The sequence below is a fragment of the Ictidomys tridecemlineatus genome, chromosome 10 (assembly GCF_052094955.1).
Source record: "Ictidomys tridecemlineatus isolate mIctTri1 chromosome 10, mIctTri1.hap1, whole genome shotgun sequence".
NCBI classification, from domain to species: Eukaryota; Metazoa; Chordata; class Mammalia; order Rodentia; family Sciuridae; genus Ictidomys; species Ictidomys tridecemlineatus.
The window spans coordinates 109,282,657-109,309,182 of NC_135486.1; the positions used below are offsets into that span (position 1 = coordinate 109,282,657).

Consider the following 26,526-nt stretch of genomic DNA (forward strand, 5'->3'; position numbering starts at 1 on the left):
GGAAGGTGTGAGGTCATATGTTTTAATTTGCAAGGTTTCCCAAAGATCCATTGATTCTTCAAAAGGAATTGGAAATACTTCATGCTGATTTTAGCCTGAATCTATGCTACATTTTTAAGGTAAAAATGTGGCCCAAGGTAACTGAAATGGTCACTTTAGATTTTTTTTTCCCTCTGATTTTTATCTATTGTTCTAAGAATATCATTAAAGCAAAAACAGTTGTCCCTTGGTGATCATGGAGGATTGGTTCCAGAACCCCTCAGATACCCAAATCCTGGAATGCTCAGATCCCTTATATAAAATAGTATTTGTGTATATATATATATATATACACACACACTCAGATACTTTAAATCATGTCTAGATGACTTACAATATGTAACATAAATATTAGGTAAATAGATGTTATACTGTATCATTTAGGGAAGAGTGACAAGAAAAAAGATGTGTCTTTAGTACAGGTGCAACCACAGTAGGCCTGGCTACATAGTAGATGTCAGCATAGTAGATATCCATCTGAGGTCAGTTCCATTTACAGACTTGGAAGCCATGGACATAGAGGTCAATTGTGATGAAGAATAAAATCTCAGTATTTCCATCATTTTGCCATGAATGTTTTCCAGTTGCCATGTTTCTATTAATGGATATATCATTATTTTTATGTGGCATATTACTTTCATTGGTAACAATTTGAATTTTCTTTTTCATTTGTGAATCTGTTTCTGCATGGTTTTCTTTTTCTTTCTTTTCGTCCTGGGGATTTAACCTAAGGTTGCTTAACCACTGAGCTACATCCCCAGCCCTTTTTATTTTTTATTTTGAGACAGGGTCTTGCTAAGTTGCCAAGGCTGGCTTTGAACTTGTGATCTTCCTGCCTCAGCCTCCTGAGTTACTGGGGTTATAGGTGTGCACCACCATGCTCAGCTTGCTGCATGGTTTTCATAAATGGTTTTACTGCGAAATATACATAGCATTATTTTAAGTGGACTGCCCAGTGGCATTAAGTACATTCATATTGTTATGCAACTATCATTATCAACCACCTCTAGATCTTTTTTGTCATTCCAAAATGACACTGAGACTGTACCCATTAAGCACTAAATCCCATCCTCCTGTTGTTTTTGATATTGCGTAGTGTTCTAATTTGCTAGTCATAACTAATTACATAGTTGTTGGATACTTTTGGAGAGCTTTTGCTTTTTTCCTTTGCAATAACACCACAATGAAGATATTTATCTAATATTCATTCAATGGTAATAGAAATGTGTGCTGGGGCTGGGGCTGTAACTCAGTGGCAGAGCACTTGCCTAGCATGGGTTCTATCCTCAGCACCACAAAAAATGAACAAAATAAAATAAATGTATGCTGTCCATCTACAACTATAAAAATTTTTTTTAAATGTTACCAGACATTTAAAAAAATGTGTGCTTATTATAGGAGAACAAATTTCTGTAGCTGAGGCCAGAAAGTTTGAGTGTTAGTACCTTGATTTTTTTTTTCCCTTAACATTTGTGTTTATTTTCCTTTGTCATAAAAGCTATTCAGGAGCGCCTTTTCGTGACTGAATACTCTTCACTAAATGATTGCCCTCTCTGGCCTGTGTCTGCCTCCTGGCATCCACAGGGCTTCACTTATTTTGGTCAGGGTCTTCTCTCCTCTGCAGACTTTTTTTTTTCTTTTTCTTTTGGTACTAGGGATAGAACCTAGGGTGGCTTACCCACTGAGCCACATCTGAAGACCTTTTTTTGTATTTTATTTTGAGACAGGGTCTTGCCGAGTTGTGTAGGGCCTCACTAAGGCTGGCTTGGAACTCACAATCCTCCTGCTTCAGCCTTCTGAGGCGCTGGGATTACAGGTGTCTCTACCACACCTGTCTCTGCAGGCCTTTTGCATCATTGTTTATCCAGCAGTTCACACCCCTGCTCCATCCCTGCTTCAGCTCACACCTAGGGGCTATCCTAGACTAGACCTATTTGCTGGGAGGAATAAGACTGCCCTTTTTCCTTCTTTCTTTCTTCCTTTCATTTTTTTGGTTCCAGGGATTGAACCCAAGGATGCTTAATCACACAGCCACATCCCCTGACCCCCATTTTTTTTATCATCTAGAAATGGTCTCGCTGAGTTGCCTAGGGCCTTGCTAATTTGCTAAAGCTGACTTTTAACTTTGATCTTCCTGCCTCAGCCTCTCCAGCTGCTGGGATTGTAGGCATGAGCCACTTTGCCGTTGACTGCCCTTTCTGTCCCAGGTGCTCTTAGTCTATTACTAGGTGTGTGCAAAGAGCATGGCTGCCTTCTGCTGTGGAAGCTGGCTGCCTTCCCTGTCCTTCCACTGAGGGGGGAAGCAACACTCTCCATTTCCTCGGTCTGCACTGCCAGCTACTTGATTTGTAAACTTGCCATGTTTTCCCAAGACCCAAATGATTTTGACAAAAAGCAATCATTGCTGGATTTTCTTTAAATTGTTTTCTGCTTGTTTTTGTTTTTGAGATGGAGTCTCACTATGTTGCCCAGACTGACCCCAAACTCCTGGGCTCAAATAATCCTCCTGCTGCAGCCTCCTGGATAGTTGGGACTATAGGTCAACAACCCAACTTTAAAAAAATAATTATTATTACTTGTGGGGCTAGAGAGTAAACCCAGGGCCTTTCACATGCTAGGCAAATGTTCTATCACTGAGCTATACTTAGCCCTAAAAAAAAAAAAAAAAAAAAGTTTTTAGCAATGTGAGTTTCTAGTTAGATTTTTGCTCTTGGATTGGTTTAGGCCACCCCTATAAACATACTGAGAGCAATGCAGTAACTTCCCCCTCTGTTTTGGTTTACATCAAGGTGGCTCATGTTTCATGCATCAATAGAGATTTTCAATTCCTAGAACATTGAATCCCTGAGGCCTGAGAGCGATGTTACCATTAAACTCTTTCCAGGTACGGGATAGACCCAGAGACTCAGCCCCAGGCTTCAGGTGGGTGAGATCAGGCTTTGTCACATTTTCAGATCACAATTCCTAGTGTACATGTGTGAGTATGTGTGTAAAGATAGTGAAAGCCAGCATTCTAGAAAACCGCACCCTTAGTATGTGAATACGGGCTGATTATTTTTTAGTTTTTTAAAGTAAAAATGCTGGTTGGTGTGACACATTGAATTGATTCCATAGGACAAAACAGGATCATAGACTGCAGTATGACATTTCTGGGCTGCACTCCTGCCTGCCAGCCCTGTCTGTGGTGAGTTAATCTGGATTGATTCTGAAATGTATTCTTGCTGGCCAGGTTAGGGCATTAGTTCTCAAAGTGTGGTCCCTACTGCAGCACATGCATCACCTGGGAATGTTTTAGAAATGCACATTCTGGGGCTCCGCTCGGACCTGCTGAGAAGTGGAGTGGGAGCCCCAAGTGTGTCCAGCAATCTACATTTTAACAAGCCTGCAGGTAACCCCCATTCATACATAGCAGCGTCTGAGAACCTCGAGTTCTGTTTTGTGCAGACACTCTTTGTTTAGGCTCCCTTCACCCACCTGGCCTCTGACTAGATAATTTTTAGAAGGGTCTGGGTGTAATTTTATCATTGTTTACTCTGATTGCACTTAGACATTCAGCTATGTTGTTTTTTGTGACTATTCTTATGTGTCAACATTAGACTATTCTAGCAGTGCTATAGCTGGCCTGCCATGTTCATGGAGTCTGCATCCACATATTTAGTCAACCACAGATGGAAAGTATTCTGGAAAAAAATCGTATCTGTATTAAGCATGTATAGATATTTTTTCTTGTCATTGTTTCCTAATTAATAGAATTTAATAGCTGGTCACTTAGCATTTACATTGCATTAGGTATTACCAGTAATCTAGAGATTATTTAAAATATATAGAAGGGGGTTGAGACATAGTTCATTGGTTGAGCTCAGCTTAGTATGCATGAGGCCCTGGGTTTAATCCTCAGCACCAAGTAAATAAAATGTATAGAGGGTGTGGTTAGATCACATGTACATACTCTATAATTTTATATGAAGGACTTTGGTCCTGGTGTGACCAAAAGCTTGGTTTTTGTCCACAGTGCCAATATAATAATGAAGACAAGGTTTTGAGGAAAAAAGAAAAATAAAGTTTTATTTCTCTGCTAGTAAAGGAGAAACAAAGAGGACTTTTGTTCTTGAAGTTGTGAATCTCCCCCTCAGGGGAAACTGAGGGTTTTTAAAGAGGTAATTTAAAGGTTCCATTCTAGGTGTGCCCTGTCAGGGATTATAATCTACTTTTGGCCCTGAGAGGTAGCTGTGTCTTAGATCATTTTGTCCAGGTCAGTCTCAAGGTCTGAATTACTTTATTCCTCTAGTGTATGTACTCAGAGACAGATAATGTGATTTAGGATGGGAAAAAGGATAATCTTATTTTCCCTTAGGGAGGGGAAAGAGGGAGAAGAAGAAAGGAAAAAAACCCTCAGTTTTAATATAAGCTGCAGTGGCAGAGCTGCAAGGTCACAGGAACCAAACCCCCATGGATACTGAGGGACAGTATATGTACACATATATGTGGCTCAGGACACACATTGGTGATTCCCAGTAAAGGAAAACGGGCAAGAACATAAAATTTATGAATGTAATAATGTCTGATATTCAGATGATGGTTGTAATTGTCTACCTAGTTAAAATAATTTTTTAAAAATTTTAAAATTTTGGGTGATAAAACCAAAAATTTTGAATTGTTTTGAACTATACTGTTTTCTAGCAACTTACACAGGCGAGGGACACTCAGATTGCCTGGTGTACATTTTAGAGAACTGGGTATTTGGGGATCTCTCTTTAGATCCCTTTTAGGACAGGGTGGACCCCCATGCCATGCTGGCTCAGACCCCGGCTCTCATGTTGCTGCTGTTGCTGCTGTGATGCCAGCATGTTCCTACAGGGAGAGAGTGACAAGGCTCCACTCTAAGTAACTGTGCCTGTGGTAGTAGGTGCTTAAAACCAAGTTTCATTCTGAGGGTTTGCTGTTATTTTGTTTTGAAGGGTATGTTTTCAGAAGGATTCATGCATGGACAAGGGACTTACATTTGGGCTGACGGATTGAAGTATGAGGTAAAGCATATGATAATTACAGTTCTAAAGTGCAATTATGAAATTTCATGATCATGCCCCCACAACTAGACATATTATTTTCATAAAGTAATTTAGCACAGATTTAAAACAATACACAGAATCAAAGGGTAGAGTAACTTAGTGACTGCATGGTGCCAGGAATTGTTGTAACTGGTTCTGTTTGTAGCTCTAGAGGTATTTTATGTGTTCTTTTCATGTACAGAACACATATGTATTTATTCCCTCCTACTTTTTACAAATACAGAGTTTATTATACATTCTCTTCTATGACTTTATTTTTTAGTGAGCAAACAATATCCAGACATCTAGGTCTATTTTTACTGGCTACACATATTCCATTATCTGGATTTTACTTAACCCAACTTGCCAGGTTGTGGGGAATATGTGTTTTTAAATTGACTGCTAGGACAGATTTATTCTCCAAGAGAGTGTGCCAGTTCCAACTCCCACCCACAAAGTGTGAGTGCCCAAACTGCTGTTCTAAAAATCTCCATTTCAGAGCTACTAACACAGTGGTGTTTATAAATGGTAATGAAGACATTTAAAATACAGGCATGTGATGCACTTATTCAAATAAGAGCTAATCAAGGACAGAAACGGTCACATTTAGGCAGGAGCTGAATGGTGGGAGGCGGGCTGCAGAGGTGCAAGGAGAGCAAAGGAGGGGTTCAACCTTATTGGTCTGGGGCCAGCCTTTCTGGGGGTCTCCATTCCTACACGACATCTACCTCTAGTTCGTGGCCAACATTCAAGATTTTTGATTCAAATGGCAATTTGGCATGGAGACCCCTCTGCTTCATTGCCTCCGGAAATTCTCAGGGGTTAAGAACTCCTCCTTCCAGGCACAGATCCCTGTATCAGCCCAGTCAGATGTCTTCGTGGGTGGGGTTGGGGCTCTCACTAGAGTTCCTCAGGCAGGGAGACCAGGCAGTAGCATCTGGCTAGTGGCCAATCAGGCAGCACTGTGTTCTCTCCTCGCTGATGGCAACATCCAGTAATTTCAGATTCCTAGAAGAGAATCTGTTGGCCTAAGCCATGGTGAATAGTACTGTGCCCAGCAGACATCCCAGTCCACGCAGGGTAGATTCTCTAAAGATGTGCCTGCAGTACATTGTGATGACCACAGATAGAAGGAGGAGTTTCCACTGGTGATCAATCACTGTGTCATGTCTGGAGAGAACAGGGAATGAACCTACTTCTAGGCAGGTGTAAAGAATCTGAAGTCCCAAGGTCAGGGCTGGCAGCTGCCTCTTTACCATATCATCAGCTCACCCCCTGGAGATTTGTCTACACAGCCTTCCTATACTTTATTCTCCCTGCACTTCCTTACAGAGGAGGATCAGGTGAGAGAGAACAGGGAATGTAGAGGAGGGAGAAGAGAGGAAGCTAGGGGCATGTCCAGCTTCCCATGGAAGAGGGGCAGGGGCAGTATCAGGCTGTCTCCAACAGCCCACAGGATAAGAGGGCCCTGCACTGCCGCCTTCTCATCCTCCTTACAGACATTTTGCCTTAGGGGGATTTTGTGAAGAACATTCCTATGAACCATGGCGTGTACACTTGGCCAGATGGCAGCATGTATGAAGGGGAAGTGGTGAACGGCATGAGGAACGGATTTGGGATGTTCAAGTGCAGCACACAGCCTGTGTCCTACGTCGGCCACTGGTGCCAAGGCAAGAGACACGGGAAGGTGGGTGGAGGTACCATCTGTGCACAGGCTGTGCAGACATGGTGGGTGGGAAGTGTTGGGGGTGTTCACATGACATAAAATTAATCATTTTAAAGTCACAGTTTGGTGTCACTAAGTCCATTCGTAATGCTATGCAACCATCACCACTGTCTAGTCGCAAACATTTTCATCACCCAAAAATAAAATCCCTTGCCCATTAGGTAGTTGCTCCCCATTGCTGCCTTTCCATGTACCCTTGTAGTCCCTCATCTGCTTTCTGTCACTGTGGGTTTGCCGGACATTTTATATAAACGGAATCATATGACATGTGACCTTTGTGTCAGGCTGCTTTCTCTTGGCATGTTTTTGAGGTTCATCCATGTCCTAGCATGTGGCAGCACTTCATTCTTTTATGGCTGAGTAATCTTCCATTGTAAGTATTGATCATAATGTGTCGATTCATCTGTTGATGGACATTTGGGCTATTTTCATCTTGACTATTATGAACAATGCAGCTGTGAATATATGTGGATGGATTTGAGTACTCATATTCAATTTTGGGGGGCATTTACCCAAAAGTGGAGTTGCTAGGTCATATGGTAACTTTATGTTTAATGTTTTAAGGAACCACCAAACTGTTTTCCACAACAGCTGCACCCTTTATACCTCCAACAGCAATGCAGAGCATATTCATTTTTAACTACGGTTGCTATTTTTGGAATTATTGTTTTGCTTTTGTATAGGTTGATAAAATTCAGCAATTTTTAGAATTTTAAAATCTTGTAGGTTTTAGAAAATATATAAGAAAAGTGTACCATTATAATCCTCACTAGCTGAACATTAACAGGTTGGAAAATGTAATTTGAGAGGGTATTATTCCCAAGTCCTTGATCGAAACATTCACCCATGGTTTTTTAAACAATGGGAGACTCTTGTTATTTCCCTTTCTTTTCTTCCTTCCTTCTTTTTTTTAATACTTATTTTTTAGTTGTAGTTGGACACAACACCTTTATTTTTTTATTTATATGTGGTGCTGAGGATTGAACCAAGGGCCTCATATGTGCTAGGCGAGCACTCTACTGCTGAGCCCCAGCCCCAGCCCCAGCCCCTTCCTTTTCCTTCTTATACTTTATGACTGCCTACTAAGATAAGGCAAATACCCTGGTTTATTTTAAGACTCATAGAAGTAAATGTAATGAGTCTGGCACATTATTTAGAAGCTCCACAGAAATCAGTGCCGGTCCCTCAAGTAGTGCTATATGAAAAAGCAGAGCACAGAAGCAGATCTGTGAACAGCTCTGAGAAACCTTGGAGAATTCTGGCTCTATGAGTCTTTTTATCTGAACAACACCAATAATTAAATTCCAGCTTCTGGCCTGCTTCCAGAAGGGGCCTGGTCTATCTACTGTTTTCCTTTTAAGTGGAACAACCAGATGGACTAAAACGGAAGAAGTCCTTCCATGAGACATGTGCCAACTACTGGAAGTTCCCCCAAAGGCCTTGCAAAGTCCATGCACAAAGGAATATCTAGGTTTTAAGTTGAAAATGGGGCTGGAGATGCAGTTCAGCAGTAGAATACTTGCTTCAAATGTTCAAGGCCCTGGGTTTGATCCCCAGCACTTCAAATAAACAAAAAACCCAAAAGCAAAACAGAGGGATCTAGTCCAACCTTCTTCCTTAAGGGACACAGACCAGGAGAATAGGGAGGGGGAGGGGGTGAGCCAGGGCTGCATGGCTGCATCCACACCTGGCACCTGGCTTTCCCTCACAGGCTCTCAAAATTCCACCTCAGCCCTCCTGCTCTGTTCAGGCTTGTCTTTCTCTTATGTGATGTTGTGGGTATTTCTTAAGCTCATAGCAAGTCAGTTGAGACTGGAGATTTGGAGATAGTGACTTCTAGTCAGAAGCACCTGGATGGCTTCAGGAAGGAGCAAGGTAGCTGGATAATGAAGATTTAAAAAAAAATTGCTGGGCTTGTATATACAGGTCTATAATTAGCAACTCAGGAGTCTGAGGTAAGAGGATCACACGTCAGAGCCCAACTTTAGCAACTTAGACCTCAGCATCTTATTGAGACCCTCAGCAATTTAGTCTCAAAATAAAAAAGAAGGCTGGGGATGTGGTTCAGTGGCAAAGTATCCCTGGGTTCAATCCCAAGTACCAAAATAAATAAATAAATAAAAGAGAGGGCTGGAGTTTGGCTCAGGGCTTGAACATTTGCCTAGCATGTGTGAAGCACTGGGTTCCATCCTCAGCACCACATAAAAATAAATAAAATAAAAGACATTCGGCATTTGTTTTTAAGGCATTGGCTAACATCATTTAGCATAATCTGCTCTAATGCCATCCATTTGCCTGCAAATGCCATGATTTTTATTATTTTTTAGTGTTGAGTAATATTCCATTGTGTATAAATGCCACATTTTAAAAATCCATTCATCTATTGAAGGGCATCTAGGTTGGTTCCACATTCTAGCTATTGTGAATTATGCTGCTATAAACATTGATGTGGCTGTGTCCCTATAAGTATATAAGGGGGATGACTCAAAATGGGATAGGGAGGAAGAGCATGAGAAGAAGACTACCACTAAATAGAGAAGAGATGTGGGAGGGAAAAAGAGGGAGAAGGGGAGTTGCACAGAAGATGGAAGGAGAACCTCATTGTTATACAGAATACATACATGATGTTGTAATGAGAAAAAGGAAAAAAAAAGTATGTCACATTAGATTGGATAGAGAGAAAGGATGGAGAGGAGGGGAGGAGTAGGGAGGATAGGAAGGGCAGCAGAATAGAATAGACAATATGATTGATGTATGTACATTCCATGTATGAATTATATATCAAAATGCATTCTACTGTCATGTATGACTAAAAAACAAATAAAAATTTTAAATATAAATAAATAAAATAAAGATATTGTGTCCATCTACAACTAAAAAGAAAAATTGCTTGTGTGTATCTGTACACGTGTGTGCATGATTGGACACTCACTCAGGGTTAAGTAGCCATGAGGTAACTAGAGGCCATTCAGCATAGATCCAAACACACTGCAGAATGGCATGAACCATTGCCTTGCGGGAATCATCAAAGGAAGCTTATTGCATGTTGCTCATACACAGAGGCAACAAAATGGGTAAGATGTCAAAATGGATAAAACAAAATGGCTTTGGTATGTGAAAGAGTGACCTCCAGTTATGAGGAAGGTGCACCAAAAAAATGGGATTCTCCAGGGCTGTGACTAAGAGTTAATGAATACAGTGAGTGCACTCATTCCTGCCTTAATGTGGCACTTTGTTATTGAGGGATAATTGGTTTGTGATATCTCATTCGCCCTTGCTGTGCCATTTTTGTGATTGTAAAATAGAAACTTAATAGCTTCTGTGTCTCATGTGAAGTGTGACATTGTCTTCTATGTACTTTTATAAGTTTATATATTTTTTATCTTTACATTTAAAAAAGTATGTTATGAGGCTTGGATTTTTAAAACATGATATTATTCGTTTTAGGGCTCCATTTATTACAATCAGGAGGGTACCTCTTGGTACGAGGGAGATTGGGTCTACAACATCAAAAAGGGCTGGGGAATAAGATGGTAGGTATGATCACTGCCACGTTTGGGGTGTAGGTGAAAAAGTGTGTGTGGGCCCAAATAACTCTCACTTAGCCTACAGATACGGTGCAGAAATTATAGAGGATAAATTTTCTGTCGAAGCAGGTGGAATATTTAAATTAATCTCCAAAGTAAACATTCCATAAAAATTTTAGAAAAATAACATTAAACATACTAATTCAGTTTAGATAGAAACTGCCTTTCTATGTTCTTTGTATTAATCATCAGTCTTCATTATTTGTTGTATGTTTTCCGAAGAATGATGACACATTTGCTTGATTTTGGATTCAGATGTAGAATCTAATATTTTACTAAAAGGATTTTTAATGTTTTAATAAATGATTAAAATATTTAGGCACAAATATTAACTAGTCATCATATGATAGGGAATTATTTCTAAAACATGTAAAAACCTTTCTTACTTACTTTGTCACCTTAATATCAGTGGGCTTAATAAAGTGTTTATTCTGCTCCCTAAGATGATAATTTTTACTGACCACATGCCCACCTGCTGGACTTCAGCACAGTGAAGAGTGTTGGGGTCCCAGGGCTGAATTTCTGTCACTGCTTGCTGCCTGTTGGTTTATTTTGTTCTAGTTACAAATCTGGAAACATATATGAAGGCCAGTGGGAAGACAATATGCGCCACGGGGAAGGCAAGATGAGATGGCTGACGACAAATGAGGAGTATACTGGCTCCTGGGAGAGGGGAGTCCAGGTAGGACTGGGCCATCTTGGCGCGGCACACCCACAGCGATGCTGCACTCATCCTTAGCCCTGGTATTTGAGTGATATTGTTCAATAATCTAAAATTTAAGCTCTGCTGAATTTAGAAACTCAAAATATTCTTTACTGGTCTCAACTGTATTTTTTTTAATTGCTGTTTTATTATTTAATGTTCTCTAATAGTGTCACACTACTAGATTCTGCCATTCAGATGGCTCCTGTAAGGGCAGGGACTATTATTTGTACTTTAGAAATCTTGGATTTTCAGCCAGATATGGTAACACATCCCTGTAATCCTACCAATTTGTGAGGCTGAGGCAGGAGGATTGCAAGTTCAAGTTCAGCTTGGGCAACTTAGTGAGACTCTGTCTTGAAATAAAAAATAAAAAGGGCCATATATAGAAGAATGGAACTTGACCCCTGTCTTTCACCCTGCACAGAAGTCAACTTTGATCCCCTTAGGAATTAGACCAGAGACTCTGCAACTGCTAGAAGAAAACATAGGCCCGACACTCTCAACATGTTGGCACAGGGCTTGACTTCTTTACAAAGACTCCTAAAGCACAAGAAACAAACCCCAAAATCAATAAGTGGGATGGCATCAAATTAAAAAGCTTCTGCAGAGCAAAGTGTGAAGAAAGAACCTACAGAATGAGAAAAGATCTTTGCCACCTATTCCTCAGATAGGGACTAATATTCAGAATATATAATGAACTCAAGAAACTTACCACCAAATAACCCAATTAGTAAATGGGCAAAAGGACTAAACAAGACACTTCTCAAAAGAAGAAATACAAATGACAAAAAAATATATGGAAAAACGTTCAACATCTCTAGCATTCAGGGAAATGCTAATCAAAAACTACACTGAGGTTTCATCTCATTCCAATTAGAATGTCAGTTATCAAGAATACCAGTAGTCAGGCACAGTGGCACATTCTTGTAATGCAAGTGACTTTCGAGGCTGAGCTAGGAGGATCACAAGTTCCAGGCCAGTCTCAGCAATTAAGTGAGGCCCTAAGCAAGTTAGTGAGATCCTTTCTCAAAAATAAAAAGGACTGGGGTTGTGGCTCAGTGGTACAGTGCTTGTCTGGCATGTGTGAGGCACTGGGTTTGATTCTTGGCACCACACATAAATAAATAAATAAAATAGAGGCTGGGGTTGTGGCTCAGTGGTAGAGTGCTCGCCTAGCATGCACGAGGCACTGGGTTCAACCCTCAGCACCACGTAAATGTAAAATAAAGATGTTGTATCCACCTTAAAAAAAACTTAAGAATAAATATTTTAATAAATAAATAAATAAAAATAAAGGTCCATTGACTATTTTAAATAAATAAATAAAAGGGCTGAGGATATGGCTCAGTGGCAAAGTGCCTCTGGGTTAAATCCCCGGTACCAAAAAAAAAAAAAGAATATAAGTAATAATGTATTGGCAAGGATATGAAAAATAGTTACACTCATACATTGTTGGAGGGACTGCAAATTAGTACAACCACTCTGGAAAGAAATATGCATATTCCTCAAAAATCTCTACCATATGACCCAACTATCCCACTCTTTGGTACATGTTCAAAATATCTAAGATCAGTATACTATAGTGATATGGCCACACCAGTGTTTGTAGTAGCACAATTCATAATAGCCAAATTGTGGGATCAACAGATGAATGGATAAAGAAAATGTACATATACACAATGGGTATAGCCATAAAGAAGAATGAAATTATGTCATTTGCTGGTAAATGGATGGAATGGAGGACAAGATGCTAAGTGAAATAAGCCAGATTCATAAAGTCAAGGGTCGAATGTTTCCTCTGGTCTGCAGAAGCCTGTGCAAAATAAGGGGAGGAGGGAAGAGAAGAAGGAAAACGGAGGTATTTCACCAAAATAAAAGATCATCCAGGCGCAGTGGCACATGCCTGTAATCCTAGTGGCTCAGGAGTCTGAGACAAGAGGATTGCAAGTCAAAGCCAGCCTCAGCAAAAGTGAGGTGCTAAACAATTCAGTGAGACCCTGTCTCTAAATAAAATATAGAATAGGCCTGGGGAGGTGGTTCAGTGGGTGAGTTCCCCTAAGTTCAATCCTCAGTAGTTCCCCGAGAAAATAAATAAAGATGCAGGGAATTGAGGAAGAGGAAGAAAGGAGGGTTATGGATGTACATGATGATGATGTGCACTTGTGTGCACATATGAATATAACATAGTGAATATCATCATCATGTATATCCATAAAATAGTAACTAAAAAACAAAAATAAAAAACCCCAAACAGGGGCTGGGGATGTGGCTCAAGTGGTAGTGCGCTCGCCTAGCATGCGTGAAGCACTGGGTTCGATTCTCAGCACCACATAAAAACAAAATAAAGAAATTGTGAAAAACTAAAAAATAAATATTTGGAAAAAAGAAGAAAAAAAAACCCAAACAACTAAAAATAGCAGAAAGATCAGTGGAGGGGAAGGGAACTGGGGGGAGAAGAGGAGAGAAAAGGAAGTACTAGTGACTGAATGAGAACAAATTATATTCCGTGCTTTTTTAGTTATGTCAAAATGAATCCTAATGTTATGTATAACTAAAAGAGCCAATAAAAAGGGAAAAGTGGAAAAATTTATTTTAAATGTAAAAAAGATAAAACAAGGCTTTGGATATGGCTGTGGTAAAGCACCCCTGACTTCAATCCCCAATACTAGGGAAAAAGAAAGAGAAAGAAAGAACCAAATGATGGATTTCCTGCACAGAAGAGAAAAACTTTGGTATCAGTTCATAAAACTTGAATTTTCTAATATATATTAATCTGGTAATGGGGACCTTGTTAAACTCACATAATAGCTTCACTTTTTTTGTAGGTTCTTTGGTGGTGTTTATATAGGCAATCATCTTTGCAAGTACAGTCAACTTTATATCGTCTTTCTAATCTGTCTGGAGTTTTCCCTCTTACTATTGTATTACCTGGCAAGGTAGGATATCCTCTATGATAGAAGTACGGAAATCCTATGCCATTCTTGATCCTACTAGGAAAGAATTCAGTCTTTCATCAGGGTTGATGTTAACTGTAGATTTTTCATAGATGTCCTTTTCTGGTTCAGGAAGCTCTCTTTAATAATAGTAATTATTATTATTTTAATTCTTTTTGTGTTTTATTTTGAGATGGGGTCTCACTAAGTTGCTTAGGGCCTAGTTAAGTTGGTGAGGCTTGCCTGGAACTTACAATCCTCCTGCCTCAGCCTCCTGAGATGCTGAATATACTGCCATGCCCAGCTAATTCTCAATTTCCTTACAGTTTTTATTATGAATGGATATTAACCCTTAAAGGCTTACATAATTTGTCTTAGGTAAAAAGATTGGCTAGTGGGGCTGGGGATGTGGCTCAAGCGGTAGCGCGCTCGCCTGGCATGCATGCGGCCCGGGTTCGATCCTCAGCACCACATACCAACAAAGATGTTGTGTCCGCCGAGAACTAAAAAATAAATATTAAAATTCTCTCTCTCTCTCTCTCTCTCTCTCTCTCTCTCTCTCTCTCTCTCTCTCCCCTCTCTCATTCTCTCTTTAAAAAAAAAAAAAAAAGATTGGCTAGTAAGTAGCTGAGCTGATATTGAACCTAGTCTGTGTGGCTTCAAAGTTCATGTCCTCCAAGTTATCACTGTATTTGTCTTAATTTCAAATGAATTCAGGTAAAAGGAGGAAGTCTTTTGAGCATTTCTGATGGCATCTCACTTTCTTTTCAGAATGGCTTTGGAACACACACATGGTTTCTCAAGAGAATCCCCAACTCCCAGTATCCTTTAAGAAATGAATACATAGGAGAGTTTGTGAATGGATGTCGTCATGGACATGGAAAGTTTTACTATGCCAGTGGAGCCATGTATGCAGGAGAATGGGTTTCCAATAAAAAACACGGCATGGTGAGGGTCCCGGGAAGATTATATCTGAAACATTACACAGAGCAACTGAAATGCAGTAAAACGTGACTCATTTGTGGCCAGTAAATTGCATTATCGATTTTGCATAGATAATTTACTGTTAAGGTGGTTACATAAATTTTAAAATATTTTTGACATGTTTTCTATTTCCTGGTTATTTAGAGGTTATTTAGTTTGTGTTTCATGAGTGTGTGTATGTGTGTGAGGATGGTTTGGGTTGCAAATAACAGACAATCTAATTTGAGGTGCCGTATATAATAAAGACTACTGTGAATGTGGGCTTAGGTTAGTTTGATTCGGTGACTTTTTTATATCAGGATTTCCTTTCGTCTGTCCACATCATCTGCCCCCATGTCAGCTTCACTCTTGTGTTTTCCCTTCCCCATGACTGCAGGATAGCTGCTATGGTTCAAGACTTCACGCCCATGAGCCACACTAAGTAGAAGAAAAGAAATTCTTTTCCCTGAACCCTTCTATAAATGTCTTTCATTTCACAGAGCTGAACTGCATCATTTGCCCACCTCTGAATCAGTAATTGAACTTTGACGAGAAGCAGGAAGCACCTCTTGTGCCCTGGGCACTATGCTGGTCATGTGCATAGTTTAATAAGACCCATTCTGTGATGTAGAGGGGCTTATAGTTGGGGAGAGGTTCCGGGGTAGGTATAGAAAGAGGAGAGAAGGAGGAGGGAAGGAGGGAAGAAGCAGCAGGAAGAGGAGGAGGAAAGAGGATTTACACAGTGATATGATACCTACTAGGAGCCATGCTGTATGTGGCAGCTTCAAAACAAATAGCTCCATCAGGCAGCTCAGGAGGCAGAGGCAGGAGGATCCAGAGTTCAAAGCCAGCCTCAGCAACGGTGAGGCACTAAGCAACTCAGTGAGACCCTGTCTCTCAATACAATACAAAATAGGGCTGGGGATGTGGCTCAGTGGTTGAGTGCCCCTTAGTTCAATTCCAGTACCAAAAACAAAACAAAACAACAACAACAAAAAATCCTCAACTCCAAACCCTCGAAAGAGCCTTTGATGTGCATCCACCAATGTTTTTTTTCCCCAAGGAAACATTTCTCAAACTGCAAAATGTTGTTTTCTACCTGCAGGGTCGATTGACTTTCAAGAATGGGCGCGTGTACGAAGGCCCGTTTTTCAATGACCACATAGCACAGTTTCCAGATCTTGAAGTTGAATTTATAAGTTACCTGGACCTGCCCGTAGATGATGCCCAAATAGACAGGCAGCGCAAATCTTCTGATAGTGCTGGTAGGATCATTTACTCAGTTGAAAACAAATCAGCCTGATTTTATCTATGTGTCCATTCATGTCTGATACTTCAAAAAACAGAAGTTTCCTGTAGCAACTGTTTTCTTAGTTTTTTCCTCATATGGTTGTATCACATTTTGTTAGAAAACATTTTGACGTAATGGTGAAAACTTTTAACATTGTTTTTCTTAATTATCCCCTTTATTTGTCTTCATCATTTGCTAGAAATTATCAGAAAGCTTGATGGCAGTAAAAGTCGTTCTGTGTTAGGATCAGGCATTGAACTGGACCTAAATGTGCTGCTGAACATGTATCCTAAGGAAAACCAAGCAGAAGAAAAAAAGCAGGTAGAAACCTTTTTATTCTATAAATTTATGTTGTAGATTTAAATAACAGAATCTCCACAGTCCTGGTATGCTAGAGCTGGTGGTTGCTTCCACTTGTCGAGTGTCTTCTATACACACGCATAACAGGCTTTAAGTAGATCATCTTGTTTAATTTGCAAGGCAGCCCTGTGAGTGAGCAGGCTGGTGAGAAAATGGAAGCCCACAGGGAGGGATTCAGTTTCCCTGAGTTCAGGGAAACTGAAAGTCACATCACTCCCACACTCAGGTCAGTTTGAAGGCCAAGACTGTAGCCACCTCCCTCAGTGGGATGCTAATTCTGCTGTGCATTATTGCAGACTTTTAGGATTCAGGAGAACTTCAGGCCCTTAGAAATCACTGGAAATTGAGAAGTCTTTAGAGACAGATGACTGTCTGGAAAATTATAGCTACCAGGTACCAGTTAGACCACAGCCCCTGCTTAGACTGGGGACCGGCATGCTTTCTCCAGAAACTCTCATTGAAGATGTTACTTCAAGAACCAGCCAGCCTCTGCTCTGCAAAGCGTCTTTGCCCTTTCCTCTTCCTCATCGCTACTTTCTCTGGCTCCTGGTTCTCTGAGTCTCAGGAAGATGCCTCACTCCATCTCCTCTCCTCCTATTTTGGGTTCCAAGGCCATCACTGTAACTCAGGCTCCCAGAATCAAAATTCTACTGCAAGATTCATGTTAAAAATATGAGTCTTCAGGCTGGGGTTGTGGCTCAGTGGTAGAGCGCTTGCCTAGCATGGGTGAGGCACTGGGTTTGACCCTCAGCACCACATAAAAATAAATAAAATAAAGGTCCATCAACAACTAAAAAAACAATAAAAAAATAGGAGTCTTCATCACATTCCCTAATTTCAGAAGTGGAAAATGTAGAAAGCAGATAAGGAAAAAGTAAAAGAGGTTTTCCATTCCAATAAAATCTTGTGACCCTCTTTCACCCCAATTTTTTTTGGGGGGTGTACTAGGGACTGAACCCAGGAATGCTTTACCACTGAGCTAAATCCCTAGCCCTTTTTATTTTTTTAAAGACTGAGTCTTGCTGAATTGCTGAGGCTAACCTTAAACTTGTAATGTTCCTGCTTTAACCTCCCAAGTCACTGACTGGGATTACAGGCGTATACCACCAAGCCCAGCTCCCTCTTTCCAATTTTTTTTTTTTTTTGGTGGGGGATGGTACTGGGGCTTGAACTCAGGGGCACTTGACCACTGAGCCACATTCCCAGCCCTGTTTTTTATTTTATTTAGAAACAGGGTCTCACTGAGTTGCTTAGCACCTCGCTGTTGCTAAGGCTGGCTTTGAACTTGCGATCCTCCTATCTCAGCCTCCTGAGCTGCCTCTTTCCAATTTTTAATGTTCATAGATAGAACTAGAATCATTCCATTCACAAAATCTTTGTCTTCACATGGAATTTAATGCTAGCTATTCAGTGCCATAAGATGTGCTCCTACAATATAATTTTTAGGTGAATAATATTTACCAAGAAAGGTGCGATCATATTGTTTACATTATTCTCTCCCTAATCTCTTATATCATAATACTGTAATATATATAAAATCTCTTATATGTTATTATTATACCATTTTACACTTTGGAGTTCTGTCAAATCTGGGTCTTATACAACTCAGATTTAAAAATATCTTGACTATATCATAATCACAAAAGGAACACATGCTCTTACCAAAAATTCAAACATTATGGAAATATGACACAGAAAGTAAAGGATCCTGTGACTCTATACTCGGGGAATACATTTAAATATTTTTTTTATTGTTGGTCGTTCAAAACATTACACAGTTCTTAATACATCATCTTTCACAGTTTGATTCAAGTGGGTTATGAACTCCCAACTTTACCCCGTATACAGATTGCTGTATCACATCAGTTACCCTTCCATTGATTGACATATTGTTTTTCTAGTGTCTGATGTATTCTGCTGTCAGTCCTATTCTCTACTATCCCCCCTCCCCTCCCCTCCCCTCCCCTTTTCTCTCTCTACCCCTTCTACTGTAAATCATTTCTTCCATTTGTATTATCTTGTCTTACCCCTCCTTTCCTCTTATATATCATTCTCACTCCCTTTCCCTCCCACCTCTCATCCCTGTTTAATGTAAATCTTCTTCTCAAGCTCTTCGTTCCTACCCTGTCCTTGTTTACTCCCCTTATATCAAAGGGGTCATTTGGTATTTGTTTTTTAATGATTGACTAGCTTCACTTAGCATAATCTGCTCTAATGCCATCCATTTCCCTCCAAATTCTATGATTTTGTCCTTTCTTAATGCAGAGTAATACTCCATTGTGTATAAATGCCACATTTTTTTTATCCATTCATCTATTGAAGGGCATCTAGGTTGGTTCCACAATCTTGCTATCGTGAATTGTGCTGCTATGAACATCGATGCAGCAGTGTCCCTGTAGCATGCTCTTTTTAAGTCTTTAGGGAATAGACCGAGAAGGGGAATAGCTGGGTCAAATGGTGGTTCCATTCCCAGCTTTCCAAGAAATCTCCATACTGCTTTCCAAATTGGCTGCACCAATTTTCAGTCCCACCAGCAATGAACAAGAGTGCCCTTTTCCCTGCATCCTCTCCAGCACTTATTGTTGTTTGACTTCCTAATGGCTGCCAATCTTACTGGAGTGAGATGGTATCTTAGGGTAGTTTTGATTTGCATTTCTCTGACTGCTAGCGATGGTGAGCATTTCTTCATGTACTTATTGATTGATTGTATGTCCTCCTCTGAGAAGTGTCTATTCAGGTCCTTGGCCCATTTATTGATTGGGTTATTTGTTATCTTATTGTCTAATTTTTTGAGTTCTTTGTATATTCTGGTTATTAGGGCTCTATCTGAAGTGTGTGGATTAAAGATTTGTTCCCAGGATGTAGGCTCCCTATTTATCTCTCTTATTGTTTCTTTTGCTGAGAAAAAACTTTTTAGTTTGAGTAAGTCCCATTTGTTGTTAACTCTTGTGCTATGGGTGTCCTATTGAGGAATTTGGGGCCCGATCCCACAGTATGTAGATCGTAGCCAACTTTTTCTTCTATCAGATGCCGTGTCTCTGATTTAATATCAAGCTCCTTGATCCATTTTGAGTTAACTTTTGTGCATGGCGAGAGATAGGGATTCAGATTCATTCTGATGCAAATGGATTTCCAGTTTTCCCAGCACCATTTGTTGAAGATGCTATCCTTCCTCCATTGCATGCTTTTAGCCCCTTTATCAAATATAAGGTAGTTGTAGTTTTGTGGATTGGTTACTGTGTCCTCTATTCTGTACCATTGGTCCACCCGCCTGTTTTGGTACCAGTACCATGCTGTTTTTGTTACTATTGCTCTGTAGTATAGTTTGAAGTCTGGTATCGCTATACCACCTGATTCACACTTCCTGCTTAGCATTGTTTTTGCTATTCTGGGTCTTTTATTATTCCATATGAATTTCATGATTCTTTTATCTATTTCTACAAGAAATGCTGTTGGGATTTTGATTGGTATTGCATTGAACTTATAGAGAACTTTTGGTAATAACGCCATTTTGATGATGTTAGTTCTGCCTATCCATGAGCAGGGTATATTTCTCCATCTTCTAAGGTCTTCTTCTATGTCTTTCTTTAGGATTCTGTAATTTTCATTATATAAATCTTTCACCTCTCTTGTTAGGTTGATTCCCAAGTATTTTATTTTATTTAAATATTTTTAATACTATAATATTTCATGATAGTCGTATTGAAATTTAGTGAATTTTCTATAACTTACTTTTTACTTTTGATTGTGAGCTGATTTTAGACTTATAGAGAGTTGAAAAAATTATGATCTCCATATATCTTTCCTCTCAGCTTCCCTTAATGTACCATTGTGCATGACCATGGTACAGTGGAAAGACCCCAGGAATGAGCCTTATAGCAACACTGTTGCCCCACTACCAACTTCTAGGGCAGAATTTTACCAGTTTTTCTTCTAGTGTCCTCTTTCTGTTCTGGCATTCAACCTGACCCCATGTTGCACTGGGTTGTCTGTGTCCTTAACCCTCTAACCTGTGACAGCTCCTTCATTTTCCATTGTCTTCATGATCTTGAGACCTTTCAAGAGGACTGCTTATTTTTTAGAATCTCTCTCAATTTGGGTTTAAGATTTTCTTCACAAGTATATGTGTTTATTATCTATTATTGGTATTCTGTCAAAAGGTGGATATCTGAGTAGAGGTTCTGGATTATTCTATTTTCGACCAGAACAAGCTAAAGCAAATAGGCCGTGGTCCTCTGAGCCTTTGAGCTACCAGTTCTCCCTCAAATGGTTGCCTTTGTCACATGATCTGACATCAACCCCTTTCCAGCCTGCCTCTGTCAGTCCTCTCCTCCTCACCATGACCCACAGAACACTGGTTTGCTGCTGCAGAGTCGCACTTGGCTCTGGGCACGGTCCCAAATGCCTTCAATTCACTGAATCCTCCCAGCAGCCTCTGGGCAGATCTGGGGTTGTCCCATTTTGCACAGGATGGGCTGGGCAGAAGGGGATAACTGCTTCACTGCAAGCCCTCCTGGTGTTCCTGGAGCCCCCCACCCCAGCCACTGTCTGTTCCAGGCCCGGCCTCTCCTTGGGGTGCCTGCTCTGTGAAATTCTACTGCTCTTTCCGTTCTCCCAGGTTCAGTTCAAGTGCACCCTCCTCCAAGGAGCTGCTGCTTTAGGATTTCTCTTCACCTTGGTTCGGTTCTCTCAGTGATACCTCCTTATTACTTAAGGTGCCTGTCTTGCGTTTATTACTCGATTTTAAGCTTCATGAAGACAAATTCTGTGTTGTGCATTGAATTGAATCTCAAAAAGCATGAGTTAATGGCAAGAGTAACCAATGCCTGATGCACCATCCAGGTGGGGGCTTTTGGTTCTCCTTGGGGACCCCAAATGCTATTCTTCACATTCTCTGAATGTTTAAGAGGGAGAGACACAGGCTAACTGGTTTTGAAGAGGGGGACACTATACAGGCTGTCAGGCTGTGTGGATGGGGAGTTCAGGACAGCATAAGGGCATCGGAGGCCTGGGAAAATACTAAAAGGTGAACTGGGGACAGAGAGAGGTTAGTACAGCAATCAGCATGGACATTGCTTAGTGCATATCTTTATCCCTAACTGTGTTAGCTAGATGTCTTTGGTACATGCTGTTTATCAGGTTAAGGAGTTCCCTTCTATTCCTAAGTTGCTGCTGGTTTTATCATGAATGGATGTTCATTCTGTCAAATGCATCAACTGGTATGATCATGAAGCTTTTCTTATTTAATGTACCAATATGGTGAATTTTGTTGATTGTTTTTTCAAATGTCCAAACCAGCTGTGCACCCCCAGCCAGCATAAACTCCACTTGGTGTTGATGTATTATTTGTTTTACATATGGATTCAATTATTTTGTCACAAGGATTTTTGCATCTATGTTCAGGAGGGATGATGACAATAGAATTTTATTGCTTCCATTGAGACAGGATGCCATCACATTGCAGTGTGAAAGGAACTTCATTTTCCAAATTTTTTTACTGTTAGAAATGGTATTTTATTGACTGGGGATGACAGGCAGAATAAAACATTGAGCTCCCCCAGGTAAGAAGTACCTGCTTTCTTTACATGTACTGTCCTCATTTGATTTAGAAAACAGGTGCTTTGTCTTTTACTGTTCCTCCTATGAAGCAGGATTAAGATACATGGCTGACTTTTTTCAGGTAGAATTCGCTGTCTTAAGAAACATTACAGAATTAAGAAGAATCTATAGCTTCTACAGTAGTCTAGGATGTGATCACTCTCTGGATAATACATTTCTGATGACAAAGCTTCACTTCTGGAGATTTCTAAAAGATTGCAAATTTCATCACCACAATATAACTCTTGCTGATATGGACAGGATATTAAGTGGTGAGTATCCTTTACTTCTTTGGGTTTAGAGGACAGTGTATCACACTGCCACTTGCAAACGAGTTCAGAAATGTTGAGAGAGTAGGGAAGGAAAAAGTCGGGAAAGGAGTTCCAGAAATTAACCTATGTCCTTGATCTCAGTGCTCTCAATGCTCAAGGTTCTAGAATATGTTACACATCCTTTCCAATTTTTAAATTTTAGCCAACAGTGATATACCAGTTGAAGAAATTCATTCTCCATTTAGAACAATACTTTTGAGAACATTCTTGAACTATCTGCTGCGCTTGGCTTACCACATTTATCACAAAGACTTTCAGTAAGTACCACTCTTGGATCCCTGTGAGGGGCTGACTCGGAGCCCACCTGTGCTGTAATTATAGTGCTGTCCTCTTGTCTCTGTTAATCAGTGTTTTTACATATTTTTGAAATGCAGGACTAGGACCAAAATTTTTCCACAAATATCACCCACAAAGCCATAACATATTAGATTAGACTTTGAAAACCCTTCATAGCTGAGTTGTTTAATATTGCAAATAGCTCTTGGAATTCTATTCAGAAATAATCACAACTAACTCTTACTTCTTAGGTCATAATTTCCTGTCTGTCTTAGAGCAAAAGTGATACTAATATATATATATTTTAACTTTTTATCTTAAAAAATAATTTTAGGTTTTCAGAGTTGTTGAGTAGTGTGTAGAGCTCCCGTGTATCCTTCACTCAAATTCCCCTACTGGTGACTCTTATGTAGTTATGATGCATTTATCAAAAGTAAGGAATCACTGGGTGCGATGGTGCACAGCTGTAATCCCAGTGGCTCTGGAGGCTGAGGCAGGAAGATCTCGAGTTCAAAGCCAGCCTCAGCAATGGTGAGGCACCGAGCAACTCAGTGAGACTGTGTCTCTAAATAAAATACAACATAAGGCTAGGATGTGGCTCGGTGGTCAAGTGACCCTAGATACTAGTAGGATTTCCCCAGTTTTTCCCCTCTATTGTTTCTGTTCCAGGATCTAATCCTAGATCCCACAGTTCATTTTGTTGTCATGTCTTCTCAGACTCTTCTATAGAAATCTATGACACTTTCTTGGACTCTTTGTCTTTCATAACCTTTACATTTTAAGAAATGCTGGTCAGTTATTTGGTAAAATGTCCCATGGTTTTGGTTGGCATCTGATATCTTCTCTTGATTACACAGCAGAGTGGATTTGGGTGAAGAACACTGTGGCAGTGAACTGCCCTTCCTATCATGTCATACAGGCAGTGTGTGATGTTGGTGTGTCTTGTTACTAGTGATGCTAACCTGGCTCACAGATTAAATGGCATCAGGCAAGTTTTTCCACTGAAACTTGCATTTCCCCTTCTCTCCTTTCTATTTATACTGTATTTTTTAGAAGTATTAAATCTTTCCCACAATCCAGAAAAGAATTAAGTTCTAGCGTCTGGGGCAAGGAGTAATTATGGTATTTTTTTAATATTTATTTTTTAGTTGTAGTTGGACACAATACCTTTATTTTATTTATTTATTTTTTATGTGGTGCTAAGGATCAAACCAAGGACTATGCACATGCTAGGCAAATGCTCTACAGCTGAGTCACAACCTCAGGCCTAATTATGGTATTTTTAATCACAGAAGCAGAAGTCCATCGCTCTTTTTGTGTTTCACAAAACTGATGACTGAGAATATCCATCCAAATGCCTGCCAAGTAAAAGGTAAATATAAGAATAATAGGATCAGGCTAGGTACTGTTGCATACTTATAATCTCAGCAATTTAGGAGGCTGAGGCAGGAGGATCTCAAAGATCAAAAGTTTAGTTTGAGTTCAGCCTGGGCAATTTAGTGAGACCTTATCTCAAAAAAAATATAAAGGGTTCAAAACACTTGAAAAACTAGGGATAACAGGAACGTACCTTGACATTGTAAAAGCTATCTATGCTAAGCCTCAGGCTAGCATCATTCTGAATGGACAAAAGTTGAAGGCATTCCCTCTAAAATCTGGAACAAGACAGGGATGCCCTCTATCACCACTTCTATTCAATATAGTTCTCGAAACACTGGCCAGAGCAATTAGACAGACAAAAGAAATTAAAGGCATAAAAATAGGAAAAGAAGAACTTAAATTATCACTATTTGCAGATGACATGATTCTATACTTAGAAGACCCAAAAGGGTCTACAAAGAAACTACTAGAACTAATAAATGAATTCAGCAAAGTGGCAGGATATAAAATCAACACGCATAAATCAAAAGGCATTTCTGTATATCAGCGACAAAACTTCTGAAATGGAAATGAGGAAAAACACTCCATTCACAATATCCTCCAAAAAAATAAAATACTTGGGAATCAACCTAACAAAAGAAGTAAAAGATTTATACAATGAAAACTACAGAACCCTAAAAAGAGAAGTAGAAGAAGATCTTAGAAGATGGAAAAATATACCCTGTTCATGGATAGGCAGAACTAACATTATCAAAATGGCTATATTACCAAAAGTTCTCTATAGGTTTAATGCAATGCCAATCAAAATCCCAATGGCATTTCTTGTAGAAATAGATAAAGCAATCATGAAATTCATATGGAAAAATAAAAGACCCAGAATAGCAAAAGCAATTTTAAGCAGGAAGTGTGAATCAGGCGGTACAGCGATACCAGATTTCAAACTATATTACAGAGCAATAGTGACAAAAACAGCATGGTACTGGAACCAGAACAGGCGAGTGGACCAATGGTATAGAATAGAGGACACAGAGACTAATCCACAAAGTTACAACTATCTTATATTTGATAAAGGAGCTAAAAGCATGCAATGGAGGAAGGATAGCATCTTCAACAAATGGTGTTGGGAAAACTGGAAATCCATATGCAAAAAAATGAAACTGAATCCCTTCCTCTCGCCATGCACAAAAGTTAACTCTAAATGGATCAAGGAGCTTGATATCAAATCAGAGACTCTGCGTCTGATAGAAGAAAAAGTTGGCTCCGATCTACATATTGTGGGGTCGGGCTCCAAATTCCTTAAGAGGACACCCATAGCACAAGAGTTAATAACAAGAATCAACAAATGGGACTTACTTAAACTAAAAAGTTTTTTCTCAGCAAGAGAAACAATAAGAGAGGTAAATAGGGAGCCTACATCCTGGGAACAAATTTTTACTCCTCACACTTCAGATAGAGCCCTAATATCCAGAGTATACAAAGAACTCAAAAAATTAGACAATAAGATAACAAATAACCCAATCAACAAATGGGCCAAGGATCTGAACAGACACTTCTCAGAGGAGGACATACAATCAATCAACAAGTACATGAAAAAATGCTCACCATCGCTAGCAGTCAGAGAAATGCAAATCAAAACCACCCTAAGATACCATCTCACTCCAGTAAGATTGGCAGCCACTATGAAGTCAAACAACAACAAGTGCTGGCGAGGATGTGGAGAAAAGGGTACTCTTGTACATTGCTGGTGGGACTGCAAATTGGTGCGGCCAATTTGGAAAGCAGTTTGGAGATTCCTGGGAAAGCTGGGAATGGAACCACCATTTGACCCTGCTATTGCCCTTCTCGGACTATTCCCTGAAGACCTTAAAAGAGCATGCTACAGGGATGCTGCCACATCGATGCTCACAGCAGCACAATTCACAATAGCTAGACTGTGGAACCAACCCAGATGCCCTTCAATAGATGAATGGATAAAAAAAATGTGGCATCTATACACAATGGAGTACTATGCAGCAATAAAAAATGACAAAATCATAGAATTTGCAGGGAAATGGATGGCACTAGAGCAGATTATGCTTAGTGAAGCTAGTCAATCCCTAAAAAACAAATACCAAATGTCTTCTTTGATATAATGAGAGCAACTATGAACAGAGCAAGGAGGAAAAGCAGGAAAAAAAGACTAACATTTAACAGAGTCATGAGATGGGAGGGAAAGGGAGAGAAAAGGGAAATTGCATGGAAATGAAGGGAGACCCTCATTGCTATACAAAATTACATATAAGAGGTT

The 26,526-nt window shown here is 39.9% G+C and overlaps 1 protein-coding gene across 19 annotated transcripts in view; it reads left to right on the plus strand.

The window, feature by feature from the left end:
• Rsph10b (radial spoke head 10 homolog B) overlaps positions 1-26,526 on the plus strand; it is a 49,713-nt gene that overhangs the window by 5,659 nt on the left and 17,528 nt on the right. For 11 of the 19 annotated variants that reach the window (XM_040277433.2, XM_040277431.2, XM_078023695.1 and 8 more), the window contains 11 exons: positions 3,154-3,223; positions 4,998-5,066; positions 6,601-6,774; positions 10,261-10,346; positions 10,962-11,082; positions 14,811-14,987; positions 16,108-16,267; positions 16,493-16,614; positions 22,334-22,523; positions 22,726-22,840; positions 24,152-24,231. In XM_040277433.2, the coding sequence (XP_040133367.2) occupies positions 3,154-3,223; positions 4,998-5,066; positions 6,601-6,774; positions 10,261-10,346; positions 10,962-11,082; positions 14,811-14,987; positions 16,108-16,267; positions 16,493-16,614; positions 22,334-22,523; positions 22,726-22,840; positions 24,152-24,231 (1,364 nt within the window). The other 8 variants (XM_040277427.2, XM_040277439.2, XM_040277441.2 and 5 more) reach the window with 5 other exon arrangements.